We start from the raw sequence: 19,690 nt of genomic DNA, 5'->3' as shown, positions 1-19,690 counted from the left end.
ATCCTTCTCGTTCTTTCCCTCTCTCTCTTTCTTTCTTTTTTTATCTTTTTATTCTTCTTCCTTTGTCGCTTGCTAGATTTTCTCGTCGACATAACATGTACGCTACGCTTCTTCTTCTATGTAACTCGCTGATGTGGGGTGGTTTCTCAGCGAGTAATTTCGGGAAATAAGCCAACGCGGAAGATTACGCGTCATCGATCCTCCCATACTCGATAAATGATTAAGCCATCGTTCGTAGATACGCTCGCACATCTCACGAAACGCCTCTCCTTACGGTTCTATCGTTTCTCGAAAGTAAGTAGAAGATCGAACTGTATCTTTCTACTCTAGTTTTTCTCTTCTCGTGCGTATCCGTGTAAAAGATGCTATCTATTTCCGTAAAGTGTTCTACGTGAAAATCGAACGTAGCTTTCACGTCCATCTTTTAACTCAAATCAACTTTCAAAAGTTTTTAAACGACCTATCGATGATACTTAAACAGTTTTCGCTTCTTTCGCTAAGAAATGATTTCTTAACGCGTTTTAGATTGACATGGTAAAGAATTTTAAAAGGTGACACGTCGAACTCGTACCGGCAAAACTTTTTAAATATGCGAAAGACGACGTTTTAAATATCGTTGAGTTAACGAAATTAACCGAACTACCACCGTGAAAGTTTTGAGCGATCATCCTTCTTCGTACAACATGATCAACGCTCTCTGTCATTCTTTGAATTTGCTTTTTGTCCACCCACGTACGTTCTCTTTCTACTCGACACGAGCGTGCACGACTTGCATCAGTTCAGATGAGATTTAAAAGCGGTTATTTTTTTTCACCCCACGAAAAACATCCAACATTTATTATTACGCGTCCAATAAACGTTCGATCAACGCGTTTCATCGCCGTCGGATGAAATAAAAGCGTATTTCGTTGTCGAGCACGTCAAACTTTGTTTTCTCTATACGTCGTTTTTTCCCCTCTTCTTTATCATTCTTTTTTTATTTTGTCCGACGGCGTGAAACTCCGGTGAAGCGTTATGAAAATTATAGGAAGTCGATGTCGTTGCAGGCAAAGAGCGATAAAAACGATGATCCGTAAAAAGATCAAGTATGGAAGGAACGATGAAGAAGCGAGTGAGATCGAGAACGTGGAGAAAGAGAGACGTGCCGGGTAAAAACGATTCAGTTACTTTATGACGACACATAGCGCTCATAGTTCCCGTATTCGCACAGGACATTGTATGGGGCAAGTAAATTGAGCCTCGTGAATCGTAGATAATTGATTACGGCTGTCGCGGTGTATTCTTTCGCAGTGTGTCCGTGCAAATCTTTGTGACATTTTCATTAACTCGCTATGAAAAACGCGAGTGGAACGAAGCATAAAAGAAGAACGGAAAGAAATAGTAAGAGAAAAAGGAGAGGAAGAGAGAGAAAGAGAGACAGATAGAGAGACAGAAAGACAGAGAGAGAAAGAGAGAGAAAGAGAGAGTACACGCGAAAGAGCGAACGAAAAAGAAAAAGTGGGAGTGGAACGAGTTGGAGTGAAAGAAATGAAAAGGTAAAAAGGGAAGTGGAAAAAGCGAGGACGTTCGCGCGGAATAATTAAATATCTTCTCCCCAAATACATATTTATACGCGAATCTTGGTTATTGGAATAAAGGAAGTGTCTCCGTTGCCTCTCCTCATTTCCTTTTCTTCCTTGGATTCTTTGCTCTCATCCAAGTAGGATCGTTGGTGCGAAACGCGAATGCAAATGGTAATGGTGATGTTAGTTCATTCGTATGCAGATATATTCGTGTGATGCGTTTTTGAAACTGGCGAAACTGATACGACGAGTGGTATATCCTGATTATGATCGAATATCTTTGTGATTATCGAACGAACGTTTGTAGATTAGAAAATATTCCATCCTTTCTTTCTTTCACTCCTTTTATCTGTTTTAAATATACGAGTGTATATCTATACATCGAAGTATTTTCTCGCGAGAAAACTTATTCGATTTCCAGCATTTTCCGAGAAAACATTACTTACGAAATAACGGACCTAACGTGCGATGTCTCAAACGCTAATGCAGCGAAATGAGATGTCCCTGTTTTCGAATGATATATTGAGAAATATAAAACCGCATAAAATACGATTGATGTACCATAAGCTTTGTCAACGTTCAATGTATCATTTCATTTTTCAACGACGATATAAATCGGCAGAACGTCGAGATATACTTTTTATTCGTCAACACCGCAAATCGAAGCTTTGTCGTTCGATCAATAAGATCATTCCATCTAATGGTTTCTGTCTAAAGAAATGACCAGGGTGATAGCTAAATGATAATCTAATAATTTACTCCTTGATTCGGCACACGCGGTATACGATCGATTATTTCACCATTAATTTCGGACTAATAACAACGGCAAAGCACGCCGCATTGATCCAAATAATTACTTCGCGCCTAACCGCATAATCTTCAAACCCACTAGTATTATCATGATCGTTACAAGCTTCGAAACACACGCGAAATAGATCGTTCCTTCTTTCTCTAACTCACCTCCTTTCATCCCTCTCCTTCTCTTTTCTGTCTCAAGGTATTTCGAGGCAACAATTTTTCGTGTATCGACACGAAGAACCACGAGGTTTTTCTCTTTTTGAACAGCAGCAGATCCGTTTTTCTCTAGGAGAAAAAAAATGTGAAAAGAAAGACGAGGAAGAAGAGAGAAAGAGCATCAAAGACGGGTATCTTTGGCGTGAAGGAAGCTATCAGGGATACTTCGAGGTGATTTTCACTAAGATGGTAGCGAAGCAAATTGCTGTTTCCCACTGCTTCTTCTACGAAAGAACGAAGAGAAAGAGTCGCGAGGAAAGTAATGTACCTTCCACATTCCTCCCTTCTGCCGTTTTATCTTCTCTCACGTTTCCATCTACCACTACGTTTTATTCGTATTTCTCATTGACGATAGAAATTGTGAAAATACATGTATTGACAAAGCTTCGTAAAAGGATTCATCAGTTTTCCAAATAACTTACGTACCGTCTAGAATCGAAGGCTCTTGGGTTGAATCGTAAAGCGATCGATGAAAAATGAAAAAAACTAAAGAGAGGGAGAAAGAGAAAAATAGAGAGAGAGAGAGAGAGAGAAAGAGAAATAGCTCTTCATAAAAATTCATAGTGCTTTTAAATAAATCTCGTATTCGTCCGTCATTTCGCGGATAAATTCGAGAGTCACGTAACGCGCGTGTTCTTTTCAAGTTTTCAAGTGCGTGGACCATGGAGATGGTAGAGTTGCGCATACTACCCGAGAACATAGCACGGTGCATTATAGAAACTACGGTTAGCATGGAGAAAGCCGGAAGAGGAGACGGCTCGTGGTCAAATTTCAACTGCGTGCACTTCGATGCTTCCGTCTCGATCAATTTACTTCTCGTTTGCGGCTGCATACCAATAGGGGACGGTGCATCGTACTGCATCGCGCTCCATAGCGGAGCGTGCATCAATCATAGGTAAAATTGTGCAGCCGAACGCGGCGCAATTAAGTGTTCCATTTCTAACTCGCTCGTCGACACGATCATTTCTGACACAATCGTTCACCATTCGATCTACCTTTACTCTACGTGCTTTCCACGTTCATCCTTATAATCGCATCTACTTTGAAATGTAATCCACCGATGATATATATATTTATATATATGTGTGTGTGTGTGTGTATCACCTTATAAATATCTCTCAGTACTTACATTTTAAAATTACGCATGACGGATAACCTGTGACAATTACTACATTGGTTTATATACTAACTTTATCAACCCAAGAGAATTGTTGAAATAATTGAGGATGATTGTCGATCGAATTATTTCTCTCTTTCTCTCTCTCTCTCTCTCTCTCTCTCTCTCTCTCTCTCTCTCTCTTATAATATTTTTATTTCTCATTAAAAAGGAATCGTATATTTATTCGAACATTTTTACATGTTCGCCTGTTCCCCAGAGCTAAACAGAACTGTATATCATTTCTGACATTTCGATTTCAGATATCGATTTATCTCGGAAGAGGAAAAACGTGCATCAAGAATCGTTAATGGCTTACCCAGTCGCGAGGAGAATTACGAGATCCAAAAAGCACAAACGTTCGCTCTCGTTTCCACGCGGAATCTGCGCTCGTTACGAGATCATCGGTGGAAACGATCGTCCTTATCGTATCGTTTCGCAGTAATGCACGTTCTAATCCCCTCTCTTTCCCCTTCACCCCTCTCAATTTGGCATCGAAGGTAGAAGCGACTGTTTTCAAGCGTACCGTAGATTTTAGTAGAAAAGAACGACGATCGTCGTTTTCCGTTATTCTGGCATTAGGCTGTAGAAAAATATTCGCAAACGAGCACGCAGCCGCGTCTCGATTGCTCTCTCTCTCTCTCTCTCTCCCTCTCCCTCTCCCTTTCTTTCTCCCTTTTCCTACACTTTATACTCTAATAACCCATTCCCTTTTCCGTCCTCTACGTTTCACCGAGCTTCTCGACATCGTTCGTACTCTCCTCTTCCTTTTCCTCACCCTCCTTCAACCTCCCCTGCCGAGCGACATCCACCAAATTGCCATCCGGACGTTTTTATTCGGCTATTTGCTTCCAGCTCCAGCAGGACGACTAACGCTTTTCCTCCTTCTCTTCCTCCTCCTTCTCTTTCTCCTCTCTGCGCCACCTAATCGTCGAAAATCGTTTTGGGAAAGCGCTACGTTCCTCCTGGATTAAATTTCTACGAATAAAGGAAGAGAGAGAGAGAGAGAAGTTCAGGAGTTGCCTGTTTTTGGACCACATGCTACGTTTACCTTCTCAATACGCGATTCTTCCCCTTTTCGCAATGACTCTTCCAACGACTATTCCCCCTTTTCAAGTTTGCTTCTTGAAAATGTCGAAAGATACGAGCCAATTTGTCCCCCCTTCTGCCCTTCCTGTCTTTACCGAAACAAAAGGTCGCCGAAGCAAATCTGAAGTATTCTTGCGAGATTAATTAGAATAGGAATTCCTTTGGTTACATGCCCATATTAAAGTTACGACGTTGTTTCAAAGCATCAAGAAACATCGGTGGAATGTTTAATATGTATTATACTTGTCAATCTTCATATACGTTCCTAGCCGTATAAACGTTCGTTGATCCGCCTTGTAAAAAAACATCGATTCTCAGGGACGTATAAAGATTTCCTTTCGTGAAAAATAATATGCTTGCGATCAAAGCTAACGACGATAAGTTAAAAGACCTCGTCTCTTCTCGTTTCTAGAGAAGAGAAAATCGTTCGATCAAAAGTCGCTTCCGGTCTCGAATTATTTCCGATAGATACTCGGGTTATCAACTTTGCGAAAGGGAAAAAAGGGAAAAAAACGAGCTTCTTACGTTTATATTCTTTATTACGCTTTACGTTGACTTCGCGCGAATAGTCGAACCATTCGCGCTTCATTATCACCTCCCGGAAAAACCCTAATAGCAATTCGCATGACTTTGAACGCTCAGCACTGTTCCCTTTAGTCGCGATTATTAAAATGCCTTTCCAAAGAGCAAAAAAAGAAAAAAAAAGACCCTGCTTGTGATCCTTTCGTTGCCTACATCTCTCCTCCACCCTCTCACTATCAAGGTTTGCCTTTCAACGGCTAGCACTTTTCCTTTAGCGAAGGATTCTTCCTTTTCTCCTTCCTTCCGTTCGTCGTCATTTTCTTCGTGAGCCGACCATTTCTTCCTATATTTACTCTTTTTGCAAGCCTCCTCTCTTTCACTCCTTCTCTATCCTACTCTTCTTCCTTTTTCTTGGTCTCTTTTACACTGTTGAGGACACCTTCAATTTAAGTTCTCCGTCTCCGGGCACATAAAGCTTTTCGCAGGCGCGAAAGGGGCTCGACTGTCGGCGCTTCTACACGATCAAAGGCACTCTTTTCGACGTTGATTAACTCCAACCTGTCTCGAGCAACGAACGACCGTTAGGCTTCTGGATGTCCTCTTTCCTTCTCTCTTTCTTTCTTTCTCTCTCTCTCTCTCTCTCTCTCTCTCTTTCTCTCTCTCTCTTTAACTTCCCTTGTAATGACCGACATAAACGTGCCTACTTCCATCGTGTCCACGATTTTTCTCTTTTTATTTTTTACGTCGTCGAGGACGAAGAGAAAAATTTTCTTAGAAGTTCTCGTGAAAAGCGTAACATAGAAATCATAGTATAGATTCCTAATGGCAAAAGCCATGCGATTTCAGAGTATCGCGTAGTTAGAGTTTTAAGAGGTAATTTAAGAGGTAGCTTGTAAGGCATCCTCAGAGAGTCCGTACAAGGAAAATACGCTTTACTGCGTTAAAATTGTATTATTAGTGTATTGTGGTTAAAGATAGTCGGCATCAAAAGCAACGACTTCATTTCATCGGCCCTTTCTACTTGTTTCTTCCTTTTGTGTAAACTCACGAAGGAATGTAAAGAGAACTTTATTAACATTATTTACAACTATATACAATTCGGCTAGTCGATAATCTATTCGGTCTGGTGCGTTCGCGTGATAAGTCTTTCCCAATCAGTCTCTTGTTTGTTGTAATTTTTAAACGAATTTTAAGCGTCTCAAAACTGTCTATTTTTATTGAACATTTTATATAGATCTCAGAACATTCCTATATAGATTCGCTCGCAATAATATATACAGACTTATACGATTTATGATATCAGACATATTTTCATCTTCATCTCTCTTTTTTTTTTACCTCTCTTATCTCTTATCTTAAAAATCTAAAAAGTTTTCACATTTCACGTTTCATCGCGTTTTAAAAATCCGAGGAAAGAATGGAAGAGGAAAAAGTCAACGTCGTGAAACTTCGAATCGAAGTCAAAGTAAGACTTCCAGCAGGCGTGTTACATCGAACGAGACCTTTTACGAGCGATCTCTAGGCAAGATAGAAGCGGACTATCCGCTAGGCTAGACGATGTCCGCTCTGTAAGTCCGGAATCTGATGGTAGTTTGAGAGATTGGATAAGGAATCCATAAGCTTTTCGACGTAATCCCGATGTGTTTGAAAGCGCACAGCCGGCTCTCCCAGAGGAGACTCTCTCGAGCAAAGTGATTTCTCTTCGATGGAGGATGAAAAAGGAGAGTGCTGAAGAGGATCAGAAAGGAAAAAAGAAGAGAAGCAAAACCGCATTCGAGTTCCCTTGAGTTCGCTCGAGTTTTCCATCTACGTATCGTGCTTCTTCGTTCTTCTCAGTGGAACAAGTTCCGATAAAAGAAGAAACTGATGGTTGATATTCGCGAATCGAAGGTGAATTTCGCAACGTCGTTATTTACTGAACATACTGCCACTTTTCTTAGACCATATCGAACACACGAGTACGATTTTAATAAACCTAGCAATAATTTTGTATCGAGTAACGTCATTATTATTCGAAAATCGATCGATAACTGCTTGTTCGATCATCGATACGAATGAAATACGAAATTATCTATGATTTCATTGATTCAATAGAATCGATGAAGGTGCTAATCTCGTAAAAATTTGTTTCTTCTAGTTTATCTTCGCATAGTCGTTATTTACCGAACATACTACCACTTTCCTTAGATCGCATCAACACACGAGCACGATTTTAGTAAACCTGGCGATAATTTTGTGTCGAGTAACGTCATTATTATTTGAAAATCTATTGATAGCTCCTTGTTCGATCATCGGTAGAAATATGATACGAAATTATTCGTGATTTCATTGATTCCATGGAATCGATGAAGATGCTAACTTCGTAAAAATTTGTTCCGTCAAGTTTACCTTGGTCCGACAAAATGAGCCTGAGAAAGAATACAGTAAAAGAAAAATATATATATAATATATAGAGAAAGAGAGAAAAATGTCGAGCTTTACGATCTCATTCGGGAAATAAGAACAAAAATGATTTAACGTCATCGTTCAGTTTCATGTTTTCGTAGGAAGGAGACAGAGAGATAGAGAAAGAGAAAGAGAAAGAGAGAGAGAGAGAGAGAGAGAGAGAGAGAGAGAGAGAGAGAGAGAGAGAGTTTGGTCAACTATTTTGTCTTAATTGCTTCGATTCGATCGTTCGATCGAAACTCTAAACTCCTCACTATGGAGAGCATTGTTAACGAAAGTTTAACCGAACTTTCTGATAAGCGGACATTCCAATATATCATTCGCGACTTAAAAACACGTTTTATCGCCGATTTAAGCCTTCGTGAAATGCAATATCGTATTCCATATTCTTGAAAGCTGTTAACAAACGATAGAAAAATACAATTTTTTACTCGCAACAACGATTGTTCATTTCTTTTGCGGCTCGACTAGGATCTCTCCCGGCAACAAGTGCTCCGCGTCAAATCAATCCCGTAAAGTCATAAACGTAAACTGCGTGGGCCCTTTCGTGATGTATCGATTGATTACGTGCGAAAGTCTTTTATAGACGATTTGATGCTTTGATTATATACTATTTTCGATTACGAGCATCCTGTCTTCTTATCGAAAGATCTAATCTATCTTTCGCTATTAAAATCTTGCAAAGAAAAAAATTAAGTAATTGCAAATACCAAAAATTATTTCGATGAAGGAATATACTAAAATGTTTTCATTACTTGAGTCGAATAATGAGAAGAAGCGAAGAAAAAAAGAAGAAAAAAATAAATGCATGATATTCTTACTTCGGAAGGTTTGAATTTCTTAGTAAACATTATCAGTAAGTTAATAATTAGTTTCTTTTTTGTACAAACGTTATTCTTTTTACGTCATACTAAATTCTATACTTTCTCTCGAGTGTCAGTAACACTTTATTTTACAATATTACGCGAATAAAAAAAGGATCATAACGTTAATAATCCGGAAATTCTTGTTCCCGAATAAGAATCGATACATTTTTAAAGTGAACTCGTCTTTTTCTCGTTAATTGTTTCTTTATTAATCTCACAAAAAGTTCCATGTAAGAAATAAAAAAAAAAAAAAAAGAAATTGAGCATGCCTTCGAAAAGGATGACTTTTATCGATCAGTTTTATTATCCGTAAAACAAGGTTGAATTTTGCTTTTCCATCGGGTTCCTCGTTACTGAAATCAAGAAAAGAGGGAAAGAATCGATTCTCGATTGGAACGAAGCAAAGTTCTGCGAAGCTTCCGCAAAGGTTTCGCAAGGGTTCCGACCATAGTAAGCGTACACGTATAACTGGTAATATGCAAATATTATCTCGTCGCATCGAAATTTATTCATAGGGAAGGCGGGAGCGGGCAAGAGTATTCGCCCGCGGCTCTCACCGCCATCGAGAACTTGTACGGAACATCCCTTCGTGGCTCACCTTTTCTCTTTCCCTTTCTCTTTCTCTCTCTCTCTCTCTCTCTCTCTCTCCCCTTATATTCGCACCAAAATTGTTATAATGAACTTATGCTCGTGCAAAAGTTTTACTTGGTCCAAGCGAGTTACCTCGGCTCTTCTTCGATTCATTCCTCTCTTTATCATGTTCTGATTATACATATATGGAGTAAGTCAGGGAGTAATAGCCCATTCCTTTTTTTTTTAAACTTCAATACATTGTAAATTTAATCGATATTCAAAGCAGGAAAATATGTTTTCAAAAGTAAATATACTAGAAATTATAATATCAAGATAAAACTAAAAAATAATCTAATTTTTGTAAAAAAATGAAGAATAAGAAATTATTTCCTATATACAATCTCATCTTTCTCGATTATTTGGATGTCATAGATGAAAAAAAGATTTCGAACATAACCGAAAGGAAAATTATTTCTTTTGCTCTCATAAAATTTTTACATAAAGATCATATAAATTCAAAAATGTTGGATATCCTTCTTATATCTAATACATTGAATTCGATATAAAACTATACTGCTCATCACATCTGATGCATTCAACATTATCTTCTTCCTAAAAACTTTCTTTGATATCTTGGACTACAAAATCTGAAAAATATTTATCCGAAGATGAAACTTGTATTTCAAAACCTTTTTATGTTTTGATTTATTAAAATGTTTATCACGTTTTGTTGCTTTCGCCGCTTGATATTCTTCCAATGTAGATTCTCTTCTATTCATTTTCTTTTTCCAATATTCTTTGAGAGATATCAAAATAGCAACAACTTGTCTTTTACGTTTTCTAGTTAGTTGAACCAAAACTGATGACATATTCGAAATTAAATTAATTTTATTAAACATTTTGTCTATCGTATCTCTCACGGAAGTATTTTTATTAATTGTTAGTAAATTATGAATTAAAGAACGAACAGAATATTTTTGAATTTTCGAATTTAATCTCTAAATTACAAACAACTTACCTAATTTTTTATTTGAAAACAAAGAAAGAATACTGTTCATGAGTTTATTAATAATTGTAACTAAAAATATCTGAAAATCAGATTATATCGAACGAGTTGCGTCACCCACAAATCCATCTCATCCGGAATTACCCTATATATATACATATATCGAGTATATTATTGTAATCGAGAGATACAAATATCAAATTTATATATTATATATGTTAGTAAAATTTATCACCAAAAATAGGAAAAAGATAGAAAAGAGATTTTCTTTTTATTTTTATAAGAAAACTTTATTTTATATCTTCTATATTCATTAAATAGTTCATTTAAACTTCGTGTGAATAATTTGGGAAAGGATGCGCTATATATCACGTTTGAACCCAATTATTCTTTTCAGTCTATAGTTTATACGTATGTATCTAGATCACGTTCACAGTTTGCCGCGCAAAATCCGTTCGGTCTTCATCGTAAAGCCGCGCGTAGTTCTCTCACCGCAAACCAGCCTCGATAAATCCAGCCAACCATTCCTCGCCACTTTCCACTTTGCTCTTCGGTCTTGCCCAACGAGAAATTGGCGAGTAATGAAGGGTGGAAAAAAAGAGAGAAACTGAAATGGAACAAGCGAATCGATAGAAAGGTGAATGCTCGAATGGAACGTACAAATCAAATGGATCGAGTCGAATGGCAGATAGCTTATCTAATCGATTCTCTGGCGATCCTAATTGCCACAGATCGCAATTAGATTTATCCTATGCAACATGTATACCTATCAAGATTATCAAATAGAACAATAGTTTAAATTTCGAATTGACAAGTGATAACAATTACGAATCGCTCTTCGAGAAACGTAAATATATTAGAAAATTCGTAAAAAAGAAAAAACAATAATGATTCGGAGAAACAAATAGAGTAAGTGAGCAGAAAATTCGCATGTGGGATAACGATTCTAAAAGAAAAATGACTAGCAAAGCAAAGATAAAACGTGAGAATGCATACTTACATATGAATTTGTTTTCGTTAGTTCGGATTTAGATGAGTGATGTGCTACTTTTTAACTCAAGTTTTATGTCCCACAAGTGTTTATTATCTAACATGTACTTCTCACTCACGCATGATTTTTTCTTCAAAAATAAACACGATAGCTAAACTTTATTTTTCTTTCTTCTTTTTTAATCATCAATCTTCGTTCAAATTAATAGGGTAATTCCGAATGAAATGACGGTCTTATATTTAGTAGATATAATCCAATTGTTTGTTTTTTGTTTTTAATTAAGAAATTAAATAAGTTATTTGTAATGTGACGCCAGACAAAATGTTCGATAAAACTAATCTAATCTCTAGTACATCAGATATAATCTTACCTGGATCATGACATTCCGAATCATAGATCATCTCCCCCGAACAATCCAGATGTATGAAAATCAAATCCTTTTTCCTTTTTTAAATCTAAGATTTAAAAAGGAAAAATCTAAGATCATTTTTTAGCTTTATCTAGATATTATAATCCATCATGTATCTACATTTTACAAATATATTTACCTGCTTTGATAATCTTTTTATATTGATATTTCAAATTTACAATATATAATGATGCTTTAAAAAGAAATGAACCATCGCTCTTCGACTTATCCTATAAAAAATTTAAATCGCCGACGACGATGGGCGGCACATCATAGAACAACGAAAAGTATGAAGTATACGAAATAGTCGGAAGGTGATATTTAAAGGTAGCAGCACGCGTCTTGATTACCGGAGCAATGCGTGCCCAAGGAAACAATGCATGACTCCGCCGGGCTCGCATACAACCGCCCTCAAGTCCTTTCTATGTACCGGAAACAATAGGCATTATATGCCGCGGCACACGCGCGGAAATGGTCTCCCGACTTGTTTGAACTAGTTATACCACGTCTCCAACGTGTTCCGAATGTGGTGAGCATCGCGTTTCTAAGAGGAGAGAGCGCAACAATTACGTTAATGTATTGTCGTCGGTTTCATCGCAACCGTCGCAACCCTATTTACCCCTTTCCCTTCCTCATCCTCATGTCTTCGTGACATAACGATTTTAATGGGTCGACGCACTCTCTCTCGTTTTCTAATCGATGTTGCGAACGAAATTATTCAGCGAGTATCTTAACAAATTTATCGTTCAATAATGAAAAGTGTTTCAAAGTATTTATGCATGAGTATGCTTTATGTTTATGATATTGAATCCTTTGTAACAAATATTTTCGCTAATTTTATATCCAAAATGAGTTCGTTTAAAATTGATCGTTTGAAATAGAGCATTTTATATGCAGGTATATAGAACATATCTTTATATATTAAATATGGCGCATACTTTGAAAGATTGTATAATTTATGAATCTAAATGAATCTAAAAATGATCAATAAATAAATACACACTTTGTAATACTTTTGAAATTACTATCTATAATATTATCGACGTACACCGGTGTTCTGATCTATCGTCAAAGTGAACGCGTTAACTCATCGACGACGCAAATTTTCGACTGCCGACCTCGATCTCGAATAACTTACCCGTATCGTTGTCTCCCGGAACACCGAGGCTATCGCTGTTATCGTTGATGAAAGCTTCCGCCGTCGATGTAAAGGTTTGCGGCGATAACGTGAGGTCCGGTCCGCTTTCGCTATCGAACAGCTCCAAACTGCCATTTCCTGAAAAATGAAAGATCGAGTTTAATGAGATGAAAAATTTTCGATGATATATAGCAAAACGTTTCAATCGATAGAACAACTATCGCGAAGCGGATAGTTTCCGTTGCCAGATCGAGATCGACCTCGAGCTTGGCAAACATCATGTTGACAAACGAACAAGATTCTTCGCGCGTCGCGAGCGAACGCGTGCCATGTAAATAATTGGCATCACTTGTAGTAACGCGAACTTGAAGTAACGCGTTATTAACGTCTTGTGCTTCGAAGAATTTTTTAAGAGATTATGATCGCGAACGAAAGAAATATCGAGCATGTTTATTCTTATTGCAAATGATTCATAGAAGATAGACTTTACTTCACATCGTGATCTTTTTTATCTTTCAGCATTAATTCCTCAAGAGATGCACATACATATGTACTTTCAGCTGGTGAATAAAATCTGTTCTCATTTGCTCGTACATTTTACATATGTATATATATACATGCATACATGCATATATACATGTATGCATACATGCATGCATGCATACATTGTATGTACATATGCATGTACGATATAAAAAATATTTTACGGAACATATATATATATATATATATATATATATATATATATATATATATATATATATATAACGTTAACATACGACTATCGACGTTTCTAGTCCGCACGTGATGGCTTACGTAGGTATACGTTAGTATTTATCTGTAGCGTGCGAGGGTATGCACTTCGGCCTGAATTAATACATTCGAGATTATGCGTTTGTATTTGCGTTAATGCTCACGCCGTAGCACCGCCCCGCTTGGGTTAGTTAAATATGTAAATATAAGCAGTTCAGATATATGCCGGGCATTATCTTTCGTTACAACATCGTCGAATCACAAGAGAGAAAGGGGGTTGAACGGGATGAGGAGGGACGACTAACGCATTCTCGAATTAACGTCGAACGAGAGACGTTATTCGTGCTTTCGTACGTACGTTCACATACACTAACCTTCTACACTGATGCTAGTTCTTTTTTATCAATATTTTGAGCACAGTTAAACGTACGGCGCACACAAAGTTGAACGTGTACGTAACTGCGAGAGAAACAGTTGCACGTTGTTATAAATATGTATTTAAAACGTTGTGGATTTCTACCAATGATTTAACGCATTTCCATGACTGGTCTTCGAAATTTGCAATGATACACGTTCATTGTATCGATCACATTTACATCTTTAATGTTTTACGTGATAAAACATTTTAAAATCATCGTATGTACCGTTGTATGTTGATTGGACTCAGATGTGCTAAAGCACGATACCTTATATTAAAAAAAAAAAGGAAAAAATTGATAACATGGCGATTAACACGAACGTAATACTGTAATTACGGTCGATGTTCTCTATTACAGAGCAAGATAAAGAAAGAAAGAAAGATAGAAAAAGAGAGAAAGAAGAAAGGTATTGCTAGAAGGATAAAGGAAAAGAGGTAGGAACGATTTGTCTTCGGTGAAACGCAATCTCGCTCGACCAGCGTAAACCTTGAGCTCACAAATTATGTCGATAACATTAAGCGGTAGGCTCGTAAGAAGTGGGACTCGATACCTTCTCGTTATTACGAGTACACGATCGTACAGATAGACATACATACACACACACGGATATCCATGTATGGTAGCCGAGAGTGTGTGCCACAGTAATGATGTTATTGGCAAACTTTTCAAATTTATTTTCGTTCAAAGAAGGATAAAGAGACGAGGGTGCTGAGAGAAGCGCGATTCTTCGAAGCTGCTCCGAAAGGTGAGTCGTAGGAGAAGAGAAAACGAAGAAGAAAAAGAAGAAGAAGAAGAAGAAGAAGAAGAAGAGGACGAGAGATTCGATCGTTATCGTGGAGAACGAGAAAAGGAGAGTGAAGGAGGAAAAGAAGAAGAGGAAGTAGAAGAAGGTGAGAGATTCGATCGTTATCGTGGAAAACGAGAAAAGAAGAGTGAAGGAGGAAAAGAAGAAGAAGAAGAAGAAGAAGAAGAAGAAGAAGAAGAAGAAGGATAGTAAGAAAGAGAAAGAGAGAGAGAGAAAACTCACGAGCGAGTTTATTCAGTGCGCGAACGAAGCCAACGAAGGGCAGATATTAATTTTCCCGATGTATATGGATGAGTTCCGACTAGGCCACGTTGCAGAGATGCAAAGAGACGAACCAGAGACGAGGTAAAGAGATGGTAGATAGTTAGGGTGGGGGGGGGAGGATTGCTCGTACAGAAGAAAGGAGGAGAGGTTACCACCCGTAGCGTTCGGTGCTACGGGGGATGCTCCGGTGGTGCTCCTACAGAATGGCGAAGGGTGGCTAAATTGCTATCGATCTTCCAACCTCGCAAATATCGTTTACTCTAGTCTCATCTCATCCAAAACTGGATGCCGCCAACACCGCGATACGCGTTATTCCGACGAAACCGTATACCATGCTCCCTATCGAGGATCTTCCATTTAATAATCGTTTTTTTTTCTTTCTCCCTTTGATAAATTAACGTTGCGCGAATATTCGTAGCTTGATTCGACGAACGGCATATCCATGGGAATGCCAATGAACGCCGTTTGTTTCGAGTGTCCGGCTGAAGAGGTAAAGAGAGATGGGTTGAATTGGATTACGTTCTTTTGGGACGCAGCGCAATCAAGCAAAATATTCTCGGTTCTCGCTGGCAAAAAGATTATAGGCTTTGTTATAATTCGAACAAGAAATAGAAAGAGAGAGAGAGAAGAAAAAAGGGACGTATAGGAGAGAACAGGTGAAACACGGCAAATTTTTTCAAAGATAGGGAATATGCAAATTCAATTAGAGAGGGAGAGAGAACAGTCCACGTAGTAGATCTCCCTTTACTATCTTTCGTATCAGAACAGCCGGCGTAGTGGTATTACGAAACTTAAGCTATAGCGCACAAATGTCGCGTTCCAAGTCCGAGCCGCGGCTGGTATTCTCCCTTTGTGTAGCATAAGCTCCAGTCATTATCTCGATCGTACACTGTACTGTCTTGAGAAGTTCAACTCTTGCCGCGACGATGCTACGAAGCTCCTTTGCCTAGTCCTCCTTCTATTCTCGTCCTTGTCTCCAGCAAAGCCAACTTCAAGAAAGCGTCCTTTCTCGACTATCTCGTCGATTTCGAGTCGGCTTTGTGAAAATATCCTCGAGAAACGTCGTCGACCTCGCTACTGTCGTCCTTCGCGTCGTAGACGCTCCGTTCTCTCTCTTCTATGGTTAATTAAAAGCTTTCGCGACAGCACTGATGGTGGTAGTGACGGTGATGGTAGTAGTAGTGCCATGGTGGCAAACGAACGAGCTCCTATTACGTTGCAATCAAACATGCCAAAGATCCCGAGTACAAAAGCGTATTATTAAAATTAAGGTGAAAGATCCTATTACCTGGCCTAACTCTTTGAATTAATGAAAGTCATTAGTCCCTGTCGTTTCTTGTACTTGTTATTAACGTCATATGTTCTATCCTTTTGACAAAGAATTTTCTCTCCCTATCGACACTGTCTTTTTTATCTCTTTCACTCAAACCATTTCGCCTTCTTCCACAAACCAATAAAACGAGCAATCGTTGTTGGAAGGTCTTGTTAAAAAAAAAAAAAAAGAGAAAAAATCAAACCTCTTTCTTTGAACTCTCGTTCGAATCCATTACACATCGATCGACATAATTCGATCGACGTGGACGAGACAGGGACGAGTAGTAATCAACGTTGGCGCGCCCGATAATCATGCTATTATAATTACTGTGTCGCAATTAAGGCGGTTATTTAGGATAGTCAACAATCGTTCCCGTGATTGTCGATTAACATTTTCACATCGACGCGACGATATAATTTCAAGCGAAACGACGCGCAAATCGCTCGTCCATGCCACGTTTCACGCACCGAGCTTCGAAACCTCGTCGTTTACGAAGGCTGCTCGTTAGTATCTACGCTCGTAGCTCGGACTAATGAAAACTATCTTGTAATATCGTACTAGATGAGAGAATGATTTTCATTTTGAAATTTCTCCAACTTTTCAACTTTTCAAAACGTTGTCCTCGCTCTCTCTCTCTCTCTCTCTCTTTCTCTAGTGCGCTCGCACGTACGAATGCTGTAACGAATTCGATGCAATAAGAGTCACGTTTTACGTGTACGCCGATGTTATTTCGGTAGCGAAGTCAATTTGCAATCAACGAACAAGGTGGACCACTCTACCCTTCGTTCTCCGCCTGCGAACAAAACGATTGCTACTAGTTCGTATTTACCATAATACAATAAGAGAAGGCAAGCGGTATCGTACATTTAAATGAGTCCTGCCGAGTCGATTCTCTCGTCAGACCACTATTTCTTCCTTGCTATTGCGGTTTATTCGAATGTTGGATTCCTTTCTTTGATCGACTTTTAAATCGATTGTCGAATGAACAAAAGTGTATATAATATAAAGAAAAGACGTTCTAAAGGTTTTTAGGAAAATCCAACTGAAAGATGGTATAGTTTACGTATCTCGATGTAAATCTGTACATACATTAAGACACGGTAAGTTGTTTGCAAAGGGGATTCCTTTTGAGAATGTGAAGAACTTTCATTAAAAATTCTTTCTGTACTGCAGCAGCTCGAGGTGCTGATCCACGTTGAAAAGATCACTAAGGGATATCTTCGGTTGAATCTGCATTAAGAACCACTAGAGACGAGTCAAGATGTCTAATAATGTTTTATCTTTCTTTCTTTTATCCGTTCCATGTAAGCATAAACCTGTACCATTTTTTTACCCTCCGTACAAAACTTTATTCATTTAAGTAAATCATGAATGGTATTAAGTAGGAAATACCGAACTTTTATTGAGTTGAATGTGCTGTTATAACTTCAGTTAATATTACGTAAGATAAATAGAATTTAAAAGATTTTGAAAAATATTTTACTCTCTTTACAAGTCAAGACAATGCTTGAAATAATGTGTACGATGATGAAAAGAGGTGTGGATAGAAGGTAGTAGATGAGTCCACCCCATGACGATAGTACAGGCAGACGATAAGGGATGTGAGCTTTTAGAGCACCTCAGTGACCAATTTGTTTAGAGCCATACTACCAATCTTTTCTTCAACAACAAGCAAAGCGACAATGGAAAAATTCAATAGTACGAAAGAGCCAGTGTCGATATACTTTCGAGAACAAAGACTTTATCTTTTAAAGGAGAGGAAAAATGTCTTAAAAAATATCATCGTTTTCTCTTACATCAGCGTATCGAAGAAAATATTATAAGATCGTATAAAAAAAATTGGTTCATCAGGTAGTCTAGTCTGGAACTCGAACCTAAATCTTTTATTTTCTGGACAGCTGTTCGATTCATCGAGCTATTTAACTGACTTCGGTCAATCTTCTTGACGAATTTTGAAACAAAATTTGATCCTGAATTAAAAATCTCTCATTAAAATCTTTTAAATTTCGAAGGTACTGAAAGCTTATGACTGTTAATCATCTCTGATTTTTTAATGATATACGTTAACAATATGTCCAAGCGTAATTCTGACTGATTTTGATAAACAAGTTTTCATTTTAAAGATGAAGGTTTAAACGAGGAAATGACTTCTTAAAATTCTCTAAAAAGCTTTATTTTCTTCCGCAAATCGCTTAATACGTAGTCTATAACGATCTTTCATAACTTTATAAACGTTGCATCGCCATCAACCAATCATTTGTAATTTTAATTTTTAAAAGGAATTCCTAAAGGAATAACTTTGATTTTTTTTCTTCCTCAACCGAATTTCAATGCGTCTATAACTATTCTTTTACACATTATGATATTCGATTAATTAATTAAATTCCGAAAGTCTAACAACCATCTCCCACTGCGCAAATTTAAATCCATTTTATTCTCCAACATTTCTAAATTATTGCAAATCTGTACGGAATATGAATTTAATTTTAATTAAATAAATTTTAAAATTTATACTATCATATTATGGCCAGAGCTTTCAGCTTGTAAGAGTAATATCATGTCTCCTCGGGCGTTGTTTTATAACTCTAATAACTTATGGCATACTATTTGCCACCTGCGCCTAGGACTGACGCAGACGCGTCTGTATGGACTTCAGTTTCCGCATTATAGTCGTAGATCGTAAAAACTGGCTTCGATGTTAGTATCCTTTTGATTCGGTTAAATATCTCGATTTGACGAGCTCCAATAAAATTTCACGTCTTTGCAAAACAAATTGCTCGACGGTTTTGCTATCATCGCAAAATTCTTTACGAATCTCTAGAAATAACTTACCAGATCTAAAAATCTTCTAACATTGCGGTTATTTATTAGTTCTGAAAATTCGATTAAGTTCAACAATTTTCGCTCGCTTGATTATATATTATATTTCCAGGTGATCCTTCAAAACCAAGATACTCTATTCGTGACTTCAACAAATGACATTTGCTCAAATTAATAATAAGTCTCGTTTCTCCAAACATTTTGATTAAATAGTCCAACCCTTCCATCATTGTCATGCTCGGAATAATGACATCATCTAATCATGTCATATCGTATTGATCCCAATAGCTTATTAATAAATCACTGAAATATTGCCGGAACATTACACAGTCGAAGGCAGCCGTTTAAATTGATAATGTCCGTCAATTAGCCCGTTAAGCTGTTTTCTCCCTTGAGTCTTCCGAAATTTCAATTTGATAATATCTACTAAAAAGATTTAGACTTGTGTAATAATTTTATCCTTCTAAATTGAATTGATCGTTAACACATCACATTATCTTTTATTGTCTTTGTTAAGACTGCGATAATCCACACAGATGTGTA

At 37.6% G+C, this 19,690-nt stretch overlaps 1 protein-coding gene across 14 annotated transcripts in view; it reads right to left on the bottom strand.

The window, feature by feature from the left end:
- The window catches only part of LOC127062484 (uncharacterized), a 313,355-nt gene that overhangs the window by 109,394 nt on the left and 184,271 nt on the right, over nt 1-19,690 (bottom strand). For all 14 annotated transcript variants that reach the window (XM_050990814.1, XM_050990795.1, XM_050990784.1 and 11 more), the window contains one exon: nt 12,772-12,909. In XM_050990814.1, the coding sequence (XP_050846771.1) occupies nt 12,772-12,909 (138 nt within the window). The remainder of the gene's footprint in view (nt 1-12,771; nt 12,910-19,690) is intronic.

The sequence above is a fragment of the Vespula vulgaris genome, chromosome 1 (assembly GCF_905475345.1).
Source record: "Vespula vulgaris chromosome 1, iyVesVulg1.1, whole genome shotgun sequence".
In the NCBI taxonomy this organism is placed as follows: Eukaryota; Metazoa; Arthropoda; class Insecta; order Hymenoptera; family Vespidae; genus Vespula; species Vespula vulgaris.
The sequence above is the reverse complement of the archived record's forward strand: the minus strand, read 5'-3'. Positions and strand labels throughout refer to the sequence as shown.